The following is an 18,643-nucleotide window of genomic DNA, read 5'->3' as shown; positions in this document are numbered from 1 at the left end:
GACTTTCGTGCAGAGCCTGTACTTCTTCAGGCTTCATGCTCGTGAGAATGAATGAGTGAAGGATGACAAAATGTTCACCTCACCAAGATTGTCTGACAAACACACATGAGGTTGTTCAGTGTTTTATTCGCTTGGCACTCGGAAGTAATGTGGTCATACTTCAACGATCCCATCGCAAAAATTTCACGCATATAAAAATGCGACAAGGCTGTCGACTGGCAGTGAACAAGCATTGCTTGTTTCCGTCACCCCCGTCACGTCTGTCCATCCGTGGTATAACAGACCGCGAAAGGCAATTCGCCTGGCTCGCCTAGGTAAAAGTTGGTGAAACTTTCCGGCATGTGATCTTCGGCGGAAGCGAGCAGCGTCATGAGCAGCAGCGAGGCAAGCGAAAAAGCCACAACCCTAGCCAGAAAGTCAGTACGATCCATCCGGTGAATATCATTCAATATGGCGAAGCGCTGTAGTGGTTGTTGCCGATTTTCAGTGGGGCGTTGATATCAAAGCGGATAGAATTGACAGGTTAAATCTCGCATCAGGTTGGTGAGAAAGCACACAAACCTGATCTGGAAAACGTTAATTTCGTAGGGTTTTCCGGGTGATGTATTTGCTTTCGCGCTAGACCGAAAGCCGGTGCAATATGGAATTTGCTGACTTGATAAAAACGCCAAAATTAGACCGGGTTACACTACATAGACCCTTGTGCAGCAGCATTGAGGGAACGCTGTGTATAACCAGCCACCACCTGATTTTTTCATCGCGCAAGGATGGTGATGAGGAGCTGTGGGTGAGTATGCTTTGTTAGTCATGTGTTTATGTCAACAAACGACATGCTGCTCACAGGAGAGTTACTCACGTGCGTGCTTCATGTCATTCGAGTGATCTGTCGGCTAAAGTATTCCCCATTAAATGTCATTCCAGTTATTGCACCGAATGGTTGACTCCGTGGATCGCCGTGTTGGAGCGCTGTCTGGTTCACTGTTCCTGAAATGCAAGGACTTCAGAATTTTACAACTGGATATAACTGGCGTAGAAGAATGCAACAACGTTGCCAGCTCCATCGAGTGTCTTTCAAGCTTAGGTGAGCATAATTTCATGTGATTTTAGTGCTGGTTATGAGTAGGGTTCCGGGTTTTCGGAATTTATTTTTGGCATATACGGAGGATGTTTTTCGTAGTTTATTATGTTCGGGAGATTCAAAGTGATACGTGCTTTATTTATCATATATCTGTAAATATCCAAAGTTCAAAGAAAAAGCTACAGCTGCAAAACAACATATTCACAAAAAGAATTAGAGGCTGCCTCCCCCAAACGCTCACTGTCACACTGCAGAACTTGCAGACGACATCTATGTCACGTGAACACCTCAGAATCCTGGTATTCCTCTACATAATTGTTAGGCAGCCTTCGCTTGCGTCCGATCATCGATGCTGTCAGTGTTGCAAACCCAAGCAGCCCTTTCACGAAGACAATTTGTGTGCCATCTATGTTTCCTTGCCTACTTCGGTGGGAAAGCAGGAGTCACAGAAAAAGAAAAACCCTAGGTGCTGGACGTTCTCCAAGCAGACCTGGGAAATGGCTGAATTGACCTGGCTGCCCTCATGTCGAATAGTATCACTAAATAAGGTACCATATTTAGTGACTCCAGTGGCGAATTACCTCTAGGCAAGAAAGGAGTTCGCCGCACTACAGAGATGCTTCGCGAAAGACAGCTGCACGGTGGATTTGGTTTAACAGAGCCACCCTTCCCTGTCACAGGGGTTGGTAATCCTCTGTGCAAGGTAATCTCGACAAGGGGAACGATCGTTCCAGTCAACCAGTCTTCAGGGCATGGCTTTTCTTGCTCATTTCTCGATTACTGGAACCCGCAAATGCAGAGCTTTTCTGATAAATCCGAATTGCTTCAAATTTTGCCGGCGTACGTTTTTCGGATTTTTTTCCAGATAAATTCAGAAACCTGGAACCCTAGTTATGAGGTGATTATTTGAAGGCACCGTGGAGGCTCCAGCCAACGTGTTTGGGAGGAGCCGATGGCCTGTAGACAGGGTGGCACGCTTTGACAAAATTAACCCGACCATTTTATGATTACGTGCATCCGTGCAACAAAATTACAAGTGCCTTGATTATTTGAAAACTCTTGTAGTCAATGAAAACAGAGAGATTATACTGAGGTCAGAAAAGCCTGTTATTTACACCTTTTTTTTTTGGGGGGGGGGGGGGGATGGACCGCCCCACAACCACACACGGTTTCAGGCTTCTAACTGGATAAAACAACAGATTAAAAAGAATATGAAAAGAGGGACATGCACTGGACAGCAATGAGAAGCTTGGTGGTAGCTATCAAACAGCTATCAGGGTGGAAACCTATGAAAATTACGGGCACAGCATGCAGAGCTGCAGTCTGGTCAGCAATACTATTTGATCACATATTATCTCGGCCCACACTGCAGGACGTTTACAAAGCTCTCGTATTAAGTGCTTAGTTGTGATGCAGAATCATGTAAAATCTTAATGAAAAGGGCTTTAGTATTATTGCACAGTCTTTCGGCAAGCCAATGATACCCATGTTGGGCATGGTACCCTGTTATGTCTTTGCTTCTTGCTTTATGTGCTGGCGTGTGAGATGCGATAGTTGACCGCTTTCGAGCAGAATACTGAGGTGCTTTCATACCTTGTGCATACATATTTAACAGCTGTTGCAGACCATCAACGGAACGAATTGTTCAGTCTTAGTTTCTCGGTACCTTTACTGACATTCCATGGTTTGGGACACACAGAGCACCAAATATCTAAGCACGATTTTGAGTATCTTGAAGTTTGTTGCGAATCAAAATCCGCAGTCCCTTACTTCTAGGGTGCTAAGGTGTCGAGTGTGTCTTAGGTAATTCCTTAGAGCAGATGTGTAGTTGGTCTGAAGACATGACGGTGTAAGAGATGTCGTTGTGACCTCGAACCGAAGGAATATCACATTGTAGTTGCAAATTATAGGACAACAAAGATAGTCTCCTGCCATCCATAACAGTTGTGTCCAGCAGCAAATGTCCAGTTTAATGGGATATGTGGAACACATGTATCTTTCCCACAAGAACAGTTTTGATGAACGAGGTGGCAACAAATATGGATCCTTGCGTTATGTCTGGTAGGTGTAAAACTTTTTGTGAAATTGTGCCATTCATTTGTAGCCAGTGGTTCATGTGTGTGTGCACACACCTAAACAAAACTTTTTCATACACATATACAAAACCAATACAAAAATAAAGATAACTAACTGAAGCCAACACCATTTTGTAACAATACAAAGACATGTATTCTCCCGCATGAGGAATCAGTTTTAGTCAAATCAAAACTTTCTAAGCTTTTGTGGACATGTCGAATCTGTTGAGTTTCACTACCTCAGTTTCAGAGTACTTGTTAGCTACACAAATACCTCTGCCAGTGCTTCATACTCTATAAGTACATTTGAAATTTGTTCTACTGCGTGAGGCATTCCATGTACAGTAGAAATATGGCAGTCGTCGATAAAGCCAGACAGCAGCGGGATTTTCGACGACTGCCATATTTCTACTGTTCATGTTCTGAGGCATTGAGTCTTGTGCTGTGTTTATCTGTTTGTGTGTTCCAGCCTCAGAGCAGTTGCTTTCCACCGTGTTCACGCTCCATGTACATTTTCTCCTGTATGCTTTGTACCTTGAAGTGCACTTTAAAGTCACTTTGTCCATTCATTGCTTGCTTATGTGCCTAAGTTTTGTCCGTGCAGAAAACAAGAAATGGTACTATCCATTTTTTCATCGGGCCCTCTTCGATATTATGGAGGATGGGTGGACCGCATTCAGCATAGAGAATACCTTTGCCCGGATCAAATTGCTGACAGATGACTGGAGAATTTCCCTTGTGAACAAAGATTTTGCTGTAGGTATCACTATGCTGCACTGCACTTTTTTGTTTCTAGTCCTACAAGGCGTTCTGTATGTGTGTATGCATGTATTAGCACAAGTTATGTTACACATGCTTACAGGTATGCACGTCATACCCGGAACGTCTGATTGTGCCCAAGTCTATAGAGGACAACGCCCTTGCGGGAGCGGCTGCATTCAGATATCAAGGCCGATTCCCTGTTCTGAGTTACTTCCACAGAAAAGGAAAAGTATGTGTACAGTACCATACTGTCATGAAGACAAGTTGTATGAGCATGATCATTACTATTTTTTTTTTTTTTCAGGCTGCCTTGTTGAGAAGCAGCCAACCTATGGTGGGTACTTCTATGCGCCGAAGCAAGGAAGATGAGTCCCTTCTACATGCAGTACTTGGCAGTGGCAAGAAAGGCTACATCATTGATACGCGAACGCAAAATTTTGCTCAAATGGCTAGAACCAAAGGCAAGTGCATTTTGATCGTGTGACGGCCATGCATTTTATGTCACTGCACAAAATAGTGCTTAGTGGGCACTTCCCAAAATAACGCAATAATACAGTTCCAAAATTAATACACTTCCCAAAATAATGCAGTTCATAACTGAATAGTTGTAACTATATCACTTGCTCTTATAACAATTATACCAGTCAGCATATCCCACTATTATAACAGTTATAACTACATATAACTTGGGTGCTACCGTCTTGGGTATACCACTGTTCGAACTATGGTGACCTCTTCATGTAAGATGTAATGTCATATATGTATGCATGAATAAAAGAACCTGAATTTGAGAAAAAATGAAAAATAACAGTTACAGCTGTAACCGTTTGTTTCCTGGTTGTTTGGGCAACTTGCTCTAATGTAAGGTGATCTCTAAGAATATTGATATATTGTTAACATCATTTTTGTATTAGGGGGTGGCTATGAACCTGAAGTCCACTACCCCCTTTGGAGGCGGCTCCACAAGCCCATCGAGCGATATTCTACTCTACTAGACTCTCTATCTAAGCTTATTGAAGGTGGGCATCTGACATTTCATCTTTGATAATGGCTACAGAAAACATAAGTAAATAAGTGAGGCCAGGTACATCACAAAGCTATTTATTCTTAGCAACAAGCTGCTGTAAGTATGTCTCTTGTTGGTGCTGTGCATTGGGCTGTTTCAAAGGGAAAGAGCGCTTCCTTGTATAACTGAAACAAATAAGTCTCCAAACAACTCTCCTGCGAACCCTTTCGCTTGAAATCTACACATTTCCGAAGTTGTACGTACGTATTTTGTTGTGAAGGGCAGCCTGTATCCACTAGGTGGGGGGGAACAAGCAGGAGAATCTCCTCATTAGCTCGCGTGACGTAATCTGTCTTCTCTCTCACACCTCTTCCTCATGCGTTACCCACAGCAGGACATGAATTCCACAGCAGGAGTGACCAAAGGAAATCATTCACATGGTTGTGGTCACATAAAAATAGGTCTTTGTGTCTTTCGGGTTGCCTACTTTTCGAGAACCTGGTGATATTGAGGTGGAAAAGCAGATTTTCAGGTGGAAAATAAGAAGAAAAAGGACTTCTTGCATTGCAGATGAACACAAGATGCAAAGTAGCTTTTGATGAATGCATAGTGCTTAGCGTTCTTCGCTCCCTGAATTGTTGGCTGAATTCGCACTGTGGAGACTTTGTTTTCGGGGATTTTCTTGTGCTACCCTAACTGAAAATGGTGCAAATTAGGGAGTAAAACGTAAAGCTCTATGTTAAAATGGTGCCAAAGGTACACCGTCGTGTCGTCACACTGACATTGCTGACACATCCCTGGGAATTTCAGACCATGTGGATTCCAGTGATCTTTCTAATATCGAACATGACGGCAAAAACTGAATTATACAGCTCAGGTTGGCATGTAGTGAAGCAAGATCTCTGTAAGTGTGGGAATGCACCAGCCGTGGAAACAGAACTATGCAAATTGATGTTGGGAAAGCGTGCTATCCCTTTGAAACTGCTGTGGAGGGGGCTCAAAAATATGTCTGGCTTAAAAATAGCTGAGGTTGTATACCAATTGTTTGAAGTGCTTGTTATCTTGGTTGTGAAAAACTGGTATTGCTCCCTAACAGGTGCAACATGTAGCCATCCAATTGCAAGTATTACAATTATTACACGCACTTTCAAAGGTTTTTTAGTAGCTCAGTCGTATATTGAACTCAGGCTGCAAAGACTAATGTAGTGGCATCTCTGCAGTTTATGCAACAATTTTTGGGGAATACACGAGCAGTACTGCGCTAGGAAAAATTCAGTTGATACAATAATTGGATGCACGTGGAAAGCTAATTGTGTATGAGCCTCGTCTTTGAACATGAACTGTGCATAATGATCTGAGGAATTCTTTCTCTGAAAGCTATTGAGACAAACTAATGCTGTTAACACTAGTGCTACTGCAGATGCCTTAGGGCTTTGTATTGTGGCTTAAGCTAGTCCCAAGCATCTGTTCTTTAATTCACTTTTATGCGCGCAATTACCACTGACACCTTGCTGTACCGCAATGGCATACTAACACGTGCCTTTGCTGGTGTTAAATTCTGCTGATCGCCCTTGGCCACATAACTACTGCAGGGGCTCTTCAGTGATAGACAGTGTGCTCAAAGCACTGTAAAAAGAAGTTGACCTTGTTATTCTCTCACACAGATCACATCTGGCATTTTATCTTTTAGTACCTGTTTGCCGTGCTTTTGGCCACACAACTATTGCACTGTAAAAAGAAGTACTGTAAAAAAAAAGCCCTGTAAAAAGAAGTTGAGCTTGTTATTCCCCCACACACAGCACAGCTGGCATTTTGTCTTTCAGTACCTGTTTGTCATGGTTTTGGCCACACAACTATTGCACTGTAAAAAGAAGTTGTGCTTGTTATTCCCTCACACAGAGCACAGTTGGCATTTCGTACTCCAGTACCTGTTCGCCGTGCAGTGTGGATAAGAATTTCAGTGCTCGAATGGAACCTATGTTTTGTCTATAAGAGCACAAGCCTAACTGCTATTAAGGAAATAGAGTTTTCAGACAACTTTTCAGGCTTGGAAAATTCATTTTGATTTTGTCGATGTCATTGTCATGATCTAACTCCCTATAGAACCCATGTGCTCCCATGCCCAATAGTTCTGTGCAAGAATTCAAAGGTGTAGTTTTAGAAGCGCGTGCTCAACTGTTCTTCATTAGGCATGTATGGTCAGTGGAGGAGACGAGTTTCTGTCTATGAACTACAAATTCAGTCTGCTCATTAACCTGGATCAATTTTATGATTCAGCGACAGTATGTGGCCTTACCACTAAGTTGCGTCATCTTGTTCAAGAGCTTCTTTAATGCCAGGTTTCCCCGTTGTAGTGAGAGTTCTCAGGTTTTCAAGAAACTTGTGTGTGTATGCAACACCATTGTGTTGTTCTTAGCCACATATGCTGTGTTCCAAGTTCTATTAGTTCCAAGGGGGGGTTACAACACTGCTAATCTCCCTTATACCCAGTAGTGACAACATATGTAACACACACAGAATGACAAGCCTGATGCTCCAATTTAGAACACATATAATAACGTAGAACACTAAAACGTACTACAGATTTACAAACTACCCTAAATCACCATCATTCTCATGCACAATGAAGTTCTGATACACTCTGCAACGATTGTAAATAGGCAGTGCACCTGTGTTCTAGTTTTTCATGAGCACAAACACTTCTTTTTAATTGGCTCACAAGGGCACTGGGGTGTCAGGTGATATCAGTAGAGCCCATTTCAGCTAGAAAAATAGAAGGCAGTAGTGAACAGGTAGCATGATGTGTGCACGAAAACTGATATGTGGCGTCGTCTTCTTTTTTCCCCCCTTTTAATCTCCTAAGAGATCTACCCCCTAAGTGAAGGCACAAGCAGTAGTCCAAATGGGGCAGTGGCACTAATGAGCAGCTTGCCATTTATGTCAAGACTGAAAGGCAAGTTGCCGTGACTGCTCCAGAAAATTCCCTGCACTGTATCAATCTGCTCAATGCATTTGCATATTCCTTCTGTGTCCGATGTATTTACCCTCGTGCAACAATATTTTGTTCTTTGGTTCCGTCCCGTACCGCAGCTTTCCTTTAAGTTAGTGATTGTGGAACAACATCGCCTGCACGTTAGTTCCATTTGTCCAGCCAGTTTTCGTTGAAGTTACAGTTATCAAACCCTTTGGCAAATCCCTTTTTTCATTTTACTATGTGTTGTTTCTTTCTCAACAGACCTGGTCGTTTGTGAACATGTATAGAATTTTGAAATTACATTAGCTTCTTCTGTGTGTGTAGTTTGCACTTGGTATATGTAGATAGCCTTGTAAGATGTGCATAATGCTCACATGCAGATCCCCAGAAAATTTTAAGGTTCTTTGAGGACATGCTTTAAAAGAACTCTGAAAAGTCTTGTCAAAACCACTGGAATCTGCAACCTATACACTCAGGGTGTCATTGCATATTATTTGCATGACAGCAAAAGTAGGGACAGAACCCCTCTGGAGTTGCCATGTTTAGTAGCAAACACCTCTGTGCCTTCCTTGTTCAATTCCTGGTGTTCCATATACGTGATTGGTTGTTGTTGTTATTGTTACGTCACAACCTTTGAAGCTGCTGTTGTCTGCTGCGAGTTAAAAGTGATAATTATGGTATATTTTCTTTGCTTTCTTTTATGGCTGTTGCATCATGCTGGGTTTTGAATGTTCTAGGTTCTGCCCCTTAACTTTATTTACAGAATCTTTCCACGGTGCCTCTGACTACTGTGAATAATGTTGACCGTTCGTAATTCATGCATGCATACATTCAAAACCTGCATTATGCTATGATCACTTGTGCATAATTCTCCTAGGTTTGAGGCGCAATGATGCATGCTCATTCATTGGTGATGAGTATTTGCTTGATTAGAAAATCTGTGGAAACAGCTACAAAATTTTATTTAGTTTGAAGTATACAACTTAGGAGAGCTGACATAAGAGGGCAATTAATATGTGGATGTCTATGGTAGTTGTACTTTCAGTGTACAGCTGTATAATTTGCTGCATACATTTCACTTACAAGCAACAGTCTGCACCCAAACCGAAGTTTAAGAGACGCTGTCACATGCTTTCTTGCAATGCCCAGGGTCACGGTGCAAATCAGTCGACAGTTCACTGCCCCTTCAAGCTCTGTTCAAAAGAGAAGACATCAACTTAGTGAATTATAATAAAGTAGACTGTGCGCTGTAGCTTGGACTGATCAAATTGTGCGGGACGAGTTTGGGTAGTCTAGTAGTTGTCCCTTTGCAGTATACCTAGAAGAGCATTTTTCTCCATAGGAGATTTATTGGCTTGTGTGTGTACTAGAATACAAGAAGCAAATCGGGAGAAACTTACTGGTGAACGCTTTCTTTTCATGCAATGGACTAGCTTATGGCACAGCTCTGGCCTAATAGGCTTATTTTATTATTATTGACGAGTATTTTATAAGCTGTATTATATAAGAATTGAAATGCAGTAAGACAGAAATCGGGCTACATAGAAGTATAGGTTAGTTGGAGCACAGTTCACCTTATTGTAGGATAATGAATGGTCCATCACCTTCCCTTGTTGCTACAGTATGAAAAGGTATTGTTTGGTAACGCTGCACAACAACGTGGATGACTTGGATGACTTATGCATTGCATTCATTTCATTTATGTATGATACTAGCATGCGCAGGTTTCAAGTACAGTAACCACGTCCTACTAGATTATAATGGCCATGTCATAATCGGCAACCCCTATGAGGAGCACGTCCACACGATCCGCTAGGGGCGCTACTCATCGGCCCGCGAGATCTACATCATGATTGGACAGTGGAAATTTGAATTTCGAATGCACAGAAGCGGACGAACGACTACCGTAGCAGAGGACAGCAACAGCTCCTATGAAACCGTTTGGAATGATGATGATAACCAACTTTAGAAAGAAGAATCTCTCGTGGGATATCCACCGCTTTTACAAAAAGGCTAAAGAAAGCTGAAGTACAAAGTATTGCAGGAATGGAGGAAGCAATAACAGGGCCGATGAGTAGCACCACCGCTAGCTTCCAAATGCAGCGCTGGGAAGGGGTGCCTATGACATGGTCGTTATAATCTAGTAGGGCTTGACAGCAACGAACTAAGAAAAGATGATGCAGGATTGGTTGTGGCACTTTTTGAGTGTGCTTTAGCTTTGCAGGCTTCAGTTCTTGATGTATCATACATAATGTTTTGTCTGCTTCTGTACAGTGGTAGTTGTGTGCAGTAGTTTGCTCAACAAAAGAGTACCTGTAGAGATGGACATCTAAATATTTAGTAGGGAGATACCAAAGCCTTTGGTGCTCTTGCAGCATCAAGTGACACAGGCGTGAGCGTCGACAAGTGGTTGTCTCGTCTAGAGTCTTCGGGGTGGCTCAGCCACATAAAGGATGTCCTCACATGTGCCTGCTTTGTTGCTCAGTGCTTGGACCAAGATGGTAAATGAACTTAACTGCTTTTCTATTCATTCTCATGCACTTCTGATTCCTGTGCCATTAGTTAAGCTCTGGGAGGACTCAGGAAATGTGATGCATTTGCAGAGCCAAAGAAAACAAAGAATTGACATATGTGACCATGATCTACTGACGAGGTTATACGTGCAACGTCACCAAACAGTTACAACAGTATTCTTCTCTTTAACGATAAGTTTCGTCTGTTGACACATTGCAAAAGTAAAACCAGGGTTGTGCGGGTATAACCGTGGAAACTGTCTGTGCATGTTTAATTGCACTTTTGGTACGTATATCAAAATGCACACATAACTATTGAGAAAAACGGTAACCATATCATTACAAAACATGCCAGAGGTCCCGTCCTTTACGCTTTTATTTTGAGGAAAAAAAGAAAAAGTATATCGTCCAGTTTAGTTGGGTTGAGAGCTCTCCTCCTCTGTTGGAGAATATGCACAGCCACAGAAAATAACCTTTCACTAGGCACGCTCGATGCAGGGATACTGTGTACAAATGCAGTAGCCCCTGCTAAAGAAGGAAAGACTTTCTCATAGTCTACCGTGGCACCGCGCTACTTCGTATACGGGTGGTGCAAGCACCTGCGCGACCCGCACGGGAAACGTTGGCGTACTCGCATCTTACCTGCTACCTGCATCAAGTGACATTTTCTACCCGCTAATCCGAAAATTGTGCATGTTGCCATGGGTAACCACGGGTATACCCGAACTCGCGCAGACCTCTAAGTATAAGCACACTAAGTGTGTTATTGCATTTACTATGCACAATGCGGATATCCATTGTATCACCATTCATTTATAAAGTTGAACTGACATTTTCTTATGCCCAAGACAATTGTGAGTGCAGTCTACTGCATACGGATCTGTTCTATGGCTTACAAACTTCTCCTCTCACCTGTGCCACGTTTTAACTATTCAGTTGATACTATCCCATGAGACCGGGCATTATTTGTCAAGTGTGATTTCTTTCCGGTCACGGATGCTAAATGCACCTCTGAAGCCCTTTCTGGACACCTTTTGCTGCAGAGGCGTCAGTGCTGGTGCATGGTTCAGAAGGCGTAGACTCAACGCTGCAAGTATGCTCTTTGGCGCAAGTGATTCTCGACCCCGATTGTAGAACCGTAAGAGGCTTTGAGGCTCTGATAGAACAGGAATGGATTCAGGCTGGGCACCCGTTTGGCACCCGCTGCTTCCACGGAGCATTCGCACCAGCGTCCATGCGAACTCGTGACCAGAGTGCATCTTTTCTCGTCTTCTTAGACTGTGTATACCAAGTACGTACGAGTGTTCAATCATGAATATGCTTCTCTTGGTCCTGCAGGTTCCTGTACCATTCTTGGAACCGTTATATCTAAAGTCAGTCAATACAATCTACCAATAGGACTGCAGAAGTCTCAAAAATTCTATCTATGAAGTGTCCGGTTTCCATCCTTTCTTTGTATATGAATGTGGGGTGTGCATGTGTGCCCCCACACTTTCTCAATATGACCAACGTAGCCACAGTTTTCACAGTACTTAGGAATATTTGAAATACAATCTTAAAGCTTTTTGTGCAAGTTGGCAACATTTCAAGGTGCTGTGGCGTTCCACTTGAGATTCCATTGGGAGCACAGCATTAGCAGCACTTCTGTCATTTACTGATAACGCTATATATACCCTCCTATGGGATCTTGCTTATGGGCCATGCCTTATGTTTAGAGCCTGAAGTTTTTGGGAAATATTTTTTCTAAATTTGGTGGGTAAAATTTGGATAAACAAACATGTGCACTACATTCATGCGAATTCGGGTGAAAAAAGTTCCAGTGTGCTAAATTTGGGGAGAAATTGGGCTCAGTTACTCAAACTAACTGTAGTGGTTTGGTACAAACGGTGATGTAACTGCATTTGCTGCCAGATAAGTGAGTTAATGCATTCCTACAGAGATCCCAGTGAGGGCAGTTTGCTGGGTAAAAATCGGGTTTCACCCTAAAGAGGCAACCTTCAATTCAGGGTGTAAATTCAGGGAAGAATCGGGTAAAATCCTAAAACTTAATGCTCTACTTATGTTCCACTTGAGATTTAATTGAATGTGTTCACTATTTTTTTTTTCCAGATCCACCAACAGTTCTCCTGTTCCTTTGAATTCAGTGAACAGTTTCTTATCTTACTCTTTGAACATTCCTATGCGTCTTCTTTCGGTAAGTGCTAACCGGAGAACAGCTTGAGTTGTACATTGCTTATGCTTTTCATCCCTTGCTATCCAAGCGTAAGGATCTCTTGACCATGCATAATGTGACATGAGCTGCTTACAACAGCGTGGAACGTAAAAAAAATAAAGATGGGAGGAGGAGGAGAAATTAGGATTACATGCCCTAGGATACATGTACACACAACTAGTACGAATGCTTGCTGTATACAATCCTGGTACGCAAGAGAGCTTTCAATCGGGTGTATTAGAAGAGCTGCTTTCATTGACTGTGATATTGCAACGTCATGCAATGTCCTAATGGTTGGCCTAAGAATAGGGCCTTTACTAAAAAGATCTACGAGGACGGGTGGATCAGCACGCTATCACCACCCTTCACTACTTCTGCAGTAGTAGTTTGTTGTGCTTCATTACTTAACAAATACACAATATTCTGGGAAAATGTTTTGTAAGCATACAGTAAATCATGTGCTTAATGAAAGTTGAACAGTCAAAACACATTTTGCTGTCCTTCAACATTCAGCTGTCCCTTTAACAATGTCAATTCTTTCCAGGAACATTTGTTGCAGATAACGAAAAGGAGAAATGTGAGCTGAAACTGCCTCAGAAGTCAGTGTCCTTATGGTAAGCACTTGTACATAAAAAATTTTTTTTAAAGATTGGAACATGGCTGTTGCCTAGAAAGCCAGATGGTGGCGGGAATCGAAACATGCACCTCTTGATTCCCAGTTCAGCGTGCTAACTAGTAGTAGGCTACTGTGTGGTTGCATGTTCCTGCCTCAGAATGGTTATTTTCCATAATTTTGTGTAATGAGGCTTCAGTACAGAAAATTTGTGGAATTGCCTTCACGAAATCCTACTGTAAAAGTATAAATTTTTGTGATGACTTATTTTTCGCGGATTTGGCGATCGAAATTTTGTTCGCGGAATATACAGGGTGCGGCACTCAAGTGTGGCACATTTCCATTGCTTCATAAGAAAAGAAGATAATCGCCACATCACACACAGGTGGCGCAAGGCTTGCCCAAAGAGTTTTGGTTTCGCTTGGCACCTTGCACCACCTGTGTGTGATCTGGCAAAAACTCGTGAAACGTGGTTCGCCAACCAAGTGTCCCCAAAGTAACCAGGAATAAGCCATAGAAAATGTATGGGGTCAAAAGTTCGAACAATTTTTATCTCCTGTATACGCGAACAGACGACATCCGCGAGGAATGCTTAAAAAACTTCAGGAAAATAGCTCTCCCTGTGCAAAATTTCAGGCAAGTTGAACTTCTTCTTTTTCTTTTCTTATGAAGTGACAGAAATGTGGCACACTTGAGTGTCACACCCTGTAGGTAGCGGTGATGAAAAAGTATGGGTGCTGGAATTCGTGACGATACGAGCTCCACAAAAGACAAATCGACTTACTTGACGACCTTTATTCTCACAAATTTGTGCTTGTCAAACATTTCTGTAATTGAAACGCCACTTCAACATCAGTAGTTTATTCGCATAGGATACCACTTGGCATTGCAGACTCCTGCTTTCACAAGACCGGCACGTATATCATTGTCACGTGATTAGAGTTCACGCTAAGCCTCTGTAAGCCTGGCGGCATGCAGAGGCTTCATGACAGTGCGGGCAGTGTCATGAACCCCTGATTTCCCCGGTCCCGCGACTTCCACTTCCACACGAATTCGTGAAATTGAGGTTCCGTGAAATAGTATTCTTGAAACGCGCTCCAACGCGAATTCGCAAATTATTAAGACCGCGAAATTAACCACTTGTACAGTATGTGTGCGTGTGGGGGGGATATTGTCGAAGTGCGTAATTGGGTAGGGGAGAGGAAAAAAGCTAATGTGTAACTAGGTTACTCCCCGCCATGGCTTTGCCTCTGCCTCATTAACGTGGTGGCATCTAACGTTCCCTTGTTGTAACTACGAACAGTAGCGTAAAGATCTTCACCATACTTCGATTCAGCTTGAATGTCACCCAAAGAGGGAGGGCGGGACAAATGTCTGCGGGCACTTAGCAAATGTGCTACATTTATGTTTATAGTGTGTGAAGCTGTTCTGTAGTGATCAAACACTTTGTGGCCTGCTTCGGCTAATTCTTCTTGTTTACGTGATCACACATTCCACCACGGCGGAAAGATTCTTAGTATCTTCTGGGCGTTTATAGTGTAGCGACTCGATCACCATCGGTATGATCCCTTTGGCTGTCGGGTGAGACAGTGTCATTAGACAAGATCGTTCCTTTGAGGGCTACATTTCTCATGACTCCGTGATTAGCAGTTTGCTAACATAGCAGTGAGATTTCTTGGTTTGTTTGTTTTGTCAGGTTTTAGATTGGTGTATTCTTCCCATATGAATTTTGGTTGATTCAACTTGTGGGGATGTTACTGCATGGAATGTACGACATGTTTGCTTGTCAGGTCTTACGTTAACCGTCCTGAAGTACTACCGACACTTCTGAATCCCATGTACGACCCCAACAATCAAGTGATTTGGCCTTCAGTTGCACCGCAGAGCCTGGTACGTTCCCACCTTCCCGTGTTGCCATTTCTTGCAGTAACGCTCTTTCCTTTTTGCAGGTCCTGTGGCCTAGGATGTACCTGCGGTGGGTGTATGACCAGACACCACAGCAGGAAGCCTGGGTGACCGTGTCAGAAATTCGGGAACGAGAAAAGGAACTCAGGTCCAAAGTGATAAGATTACGAAGGTGAGATTGTAATGTTGCTGCAGCAGTAACACATGTGTTTGACAGAAAAGTGCAAATTTGAAGGTATCGAGGACAACTTTTGTGAGCCTCACAGGAATGTGCAATATAGTGGCATCTGAACAGGTCTTACCACCTGTGGCAGATCCAGGACAGCATGTTACAGGCATAGAGCCAGAAGGTTTTAGGGTTTAACCCGACTCTTCCCAAAATTTGCACCCCGAATTGAAGGTGCCTCTTTAGGGTGAAACCCGATTTTTACCCACGCAAATTGCCCTCACTGTGACGTCTGTAGGAATGCATGTTAACTTGTTTGGCAGCAAATACAGTTATATAACCGTTTGTGCCAAACCAGTACATATAGTTTGAGTAACTGAGCCCGATTTCTCCCCGAATTTACCATACTGAAAGTTCTTTCACCCGAATGCGTATGAATTCAGAGCACACGTTTATTTACCCGATTTTTACCCCCAAAATTTAGAAAAAAATATTTCCTGAAAACTTAATTTTTCTAAAAACTACATTCACTGCTCAGGGTCAAATAAAGGATGTGTAGACAGCACAAATTGAGATGGAGGAGCTAACTGAGAAACGCACACCGAAGAAAAAAGGACAGACTGGGAGGATGAGGGACTGCGGGGCAAGGGACCTGCAAAGGGAGTGCTAGTCCCATGTCCTGCCTGACCACCCTTGTCTTTGCGGTGATCGCTTGTCAATTACCTTATGGATTATCAACAAGCCCAAAGATTGAACACTTGAGGATGGGGACATCTGGAGACCCCAACCTCCCATACATTCATGCCTACTTACCACTTTTAACCTTGTGTTTAGAAAGCAAATAGCAGTTAAAGAGACAGTCGCATCCAGAAACCCATTATGAAACAGAAACCACTATGTTCAGCATTGGTCGACAATCTAATTACTAATTTTTCATCCGAAAAGTGCTTAGCAACTAAGTAAACTAATTTTAAAGTAGCACAGAAGTCATTTTTAACACCCAGTTTTCTTCCTATAAAACTGTTAAGTAGGCCAGTAAGATGCACCATGCGAAGTAATTTACACCACAGAGTCATAATTATCGCAGAAATTGAATTTAAAATACGCCGCAAAAAAGCAACCGTGCGCAACGGTGGTGAAGAGCAGTACCAGCCTGTGATCTGCCTGGAACCTCGCGCTGACGCTATAAGGAGAACGCTCGCTGATTGGCCTAGAGAAATGTCGTCTGCTACTCAGCTGTTCGGGGTTCTGATAAAGCCTTTCTCCATGCTCGGTAATGCTTCGGCCGCTCCTTCTATCCCCAATTCTCCGGGAAAACTGGCAAAACAGATTTACGGTGGCAAAGGGACAAGGCACTGACCCCCACTGACCGGCAAACCAGAACGAGTCTCCTTATGCCGTCATCGGTGACGTGCCATCATACCTCCTCATCCTCGTTATAGCTGGAGTGGCGAGTTAAGGGTGAACGCGCGGAGCTATGTTTATGTGAGTTTTTTTGTGGGAAACAAATTGCACACATCAAAACCTTTCGCGCTATTCGGTATAATGACACACACACTTTCATCAGATGTCTTAACATGAAATTTTTTTGGATGGCCCTCTGTACTCCTTTAAAGATCAGCGCTGCTTTTGCAGCTGTGGAGGCTCCGTCGACAACAATATCAGCGTGACGTTACTCCCTAACAGGAGGAGAAAGAACATGTCGCTCAGAGGAGAAAGGCACCGTCCAGTGGTCCGGCAACCAACATACAATATTTTTTTTTTAAATCTGCACCTGAACGTTTCAATTCAGTCTATGTGTAGCTTGTTTTGCTTGGGGATGATGACATTTTGTGCCTTTCCAGGCAACTTATGGAATTGGAAAGGGAAGCCGTGTCTCAAGGCCTGCTGCACGACTCCACTACTCTGCTAGAATGACCTCTTCGAAGGGGCTCCCTGCCCCCCGTTTTGCATTCAACTGATCGTACTCGGCCGCGGAGCTCTTCTGCGAGTGTTCCCACGCACTTGAGGGACATACTCCGCACGTTGTTCCATCTCGGCCATCTGCATCAGAGCCCCGTTGCCCCCTCCTTTGACACTCTGAGAGAATTGCAGGAGCCAGCTCTCAGGAAGGACGAGTAAATGCCATCGAGCGAGATGAAAGTGTGGTGGAGATGGCATCGTTTTTGTTGTGACCCCCATTCACTGTTTGGCCACCATTACAAGGGGCACTCTGTCGCTTCCGTTTCAATACAAAGCTGTATTGCACTGACCCATCCTGATGACGAAACTAGCCCTGTATTATAACAACTGTGACTATATTATTGACGTTGTGTACATACCTTGTAAATGGTATTGTAAGTTAATGTTTTATATTACTTTGTAATGTTTTGGTACACTCGTTTTAGCCTTGCTCACACTTATTTCCTTATGTTTTGTGCTGTCGTTACCGCCTGAACTTTGGAGATAAGTTTGATCTACATTGTTTTTGTGTCCTCTTGTGTAACAAGATGTGATGTTTTGAACCTGTAAAATCAACGTACTTTTACCGCTCTTTACATCAATCGGTACCACTTTACGAAGTCATGCCTTGGAAATAACTGACGTTCAGTCAGTCACTGGTTCGTCACTCCAGAAGGTAGGAAATCAATATAGGAATGTGTTTTCGATGAAATATGTGATATGTATATGACGAGTAGTATAAATTAGGTAATGTGTATATGACTATTGCTTTTACAAAAATATTTATATGCACGTAAGTAAACAATAAACTACCATGCTTCTTGTTCATCACATATATGTACTATCTTTTTATGACAATATCCTAATGGATGCCTCGCATTGGAAGCCAGGATCACGACCTACTAGATTAGAACGACCATGTCATAGGCACACCTTCCCGGTGCCGCATTTGAAAGCTAGCAGTGGCGCTACTCATCGGCCCGGTTATTGCTTCCCCAACTTCTAAAATACTTTGTACTTCAGCTCACCTTATTATTTTTGTACAGGCGGTGGATATCCCACAGAGGATGTTTCATTCTAAAGCTGATTATCATGATCATTCTACGCGTTATCATAGGAGCGGTTGCTGTCGTCTGCTACAGTAGTCGTACGTCCGGCAATTAAGTGTAGAAAGCAAGAAAGCTCTGCTTGTGCCCCCCTGGCAGCGCTCTCCCGACGCTGAAGCCGTTGCTTTCCCGCGAATTCCAATCGTGGGAGTGACCACGCGTGCATGCTTCCCCAATCTACCTTTCCTCCACGCATTCCTAACACCCGCCCAAAGATACCCCCACATCCCCGTATTACCTGCGAAAAGTGGCCCAAATGCACATGCAACGGGGGAGAGAACGCACGCCCACC

General features: G+C 43.2%; 1 protein-coding gene across 1 annotated transcript; it reads left to right on the top strand.

Moving 5' to 3' along the window:
• The first annotated feature begins 423 nt into the window (after positions 1-423).
• Positions 424-18,078, top strand: LOC135400774 (myotubularin-related protein 9-like). The gene is made up of 13 exons (XM_064632681.1): positions 424-787; positions 922-1,081; positions 3,758-3,909; positions 4,016-4,144; positions 4,220-4,376; positions 4,830-4,934; positions 10,271-10,396; positions 11,452-11,699; positions 12,518-12,602; positions 13,165-13,234; positions 15,024-15,123; positions 15,183-15,310; positions 17,149-18,078. Exons 1-13 carry the CDS (start codon positions 641-643, stop codon positions 17,219-17,221), a joined length of 1,680 nt encoding a protein of 559 aa, XP_064488751.1. The 5' UTR covers positions 424-640; the 3' UTR covers positions 17,222-18,078.
• Positions 18,079-18,643: the final 565 nt, after the last annotated feature.

Source organism: Ornithodoros turicata, chromosome 7 (genome assembly GCF_037126465.1).
Source record: "Ornithodoros turicata isolate Travis chromosome 7, ASM3712646v1, whole genome shotgun sequence".
In the NCBI taxonomy this organism is placed as follows: domain Eukaryota; kingdom Metazoa; phylum Arthropoda; class Arachnida; order Ixodida; family Argasidae; genus Ornithodoros; species Ornithodoros turicata.
The sequence above is the reverse complement of the archived record's forward strand: the minus strand, read 5'-3'. Positions and strand labels throughout refer to the sequence as shown.

Coding starts and splice junctions, on each gene's coding strand:
- LOC135400774 (XM_064632681.1), top strand. CDS start 641: ATGGAATTTGCTGACTTGATAAAAACGCCAAAATTAGACCGGGTTACA. Junction 4,145..4,219: donor ACTTCCACAGAAAAGGAAAA/GTATGTGTACAG, acceptor TTTTTTTTTCAG/GCTGCCTTGTTGAGAAGCAG. Junction 13,235..15,023: donor CAGAAGTCAGTGTCCTTATG/GTAAGCACTTGT, acceptor TTTGCTTGTCAG/GTCTTACGTTAACCGTCCTG.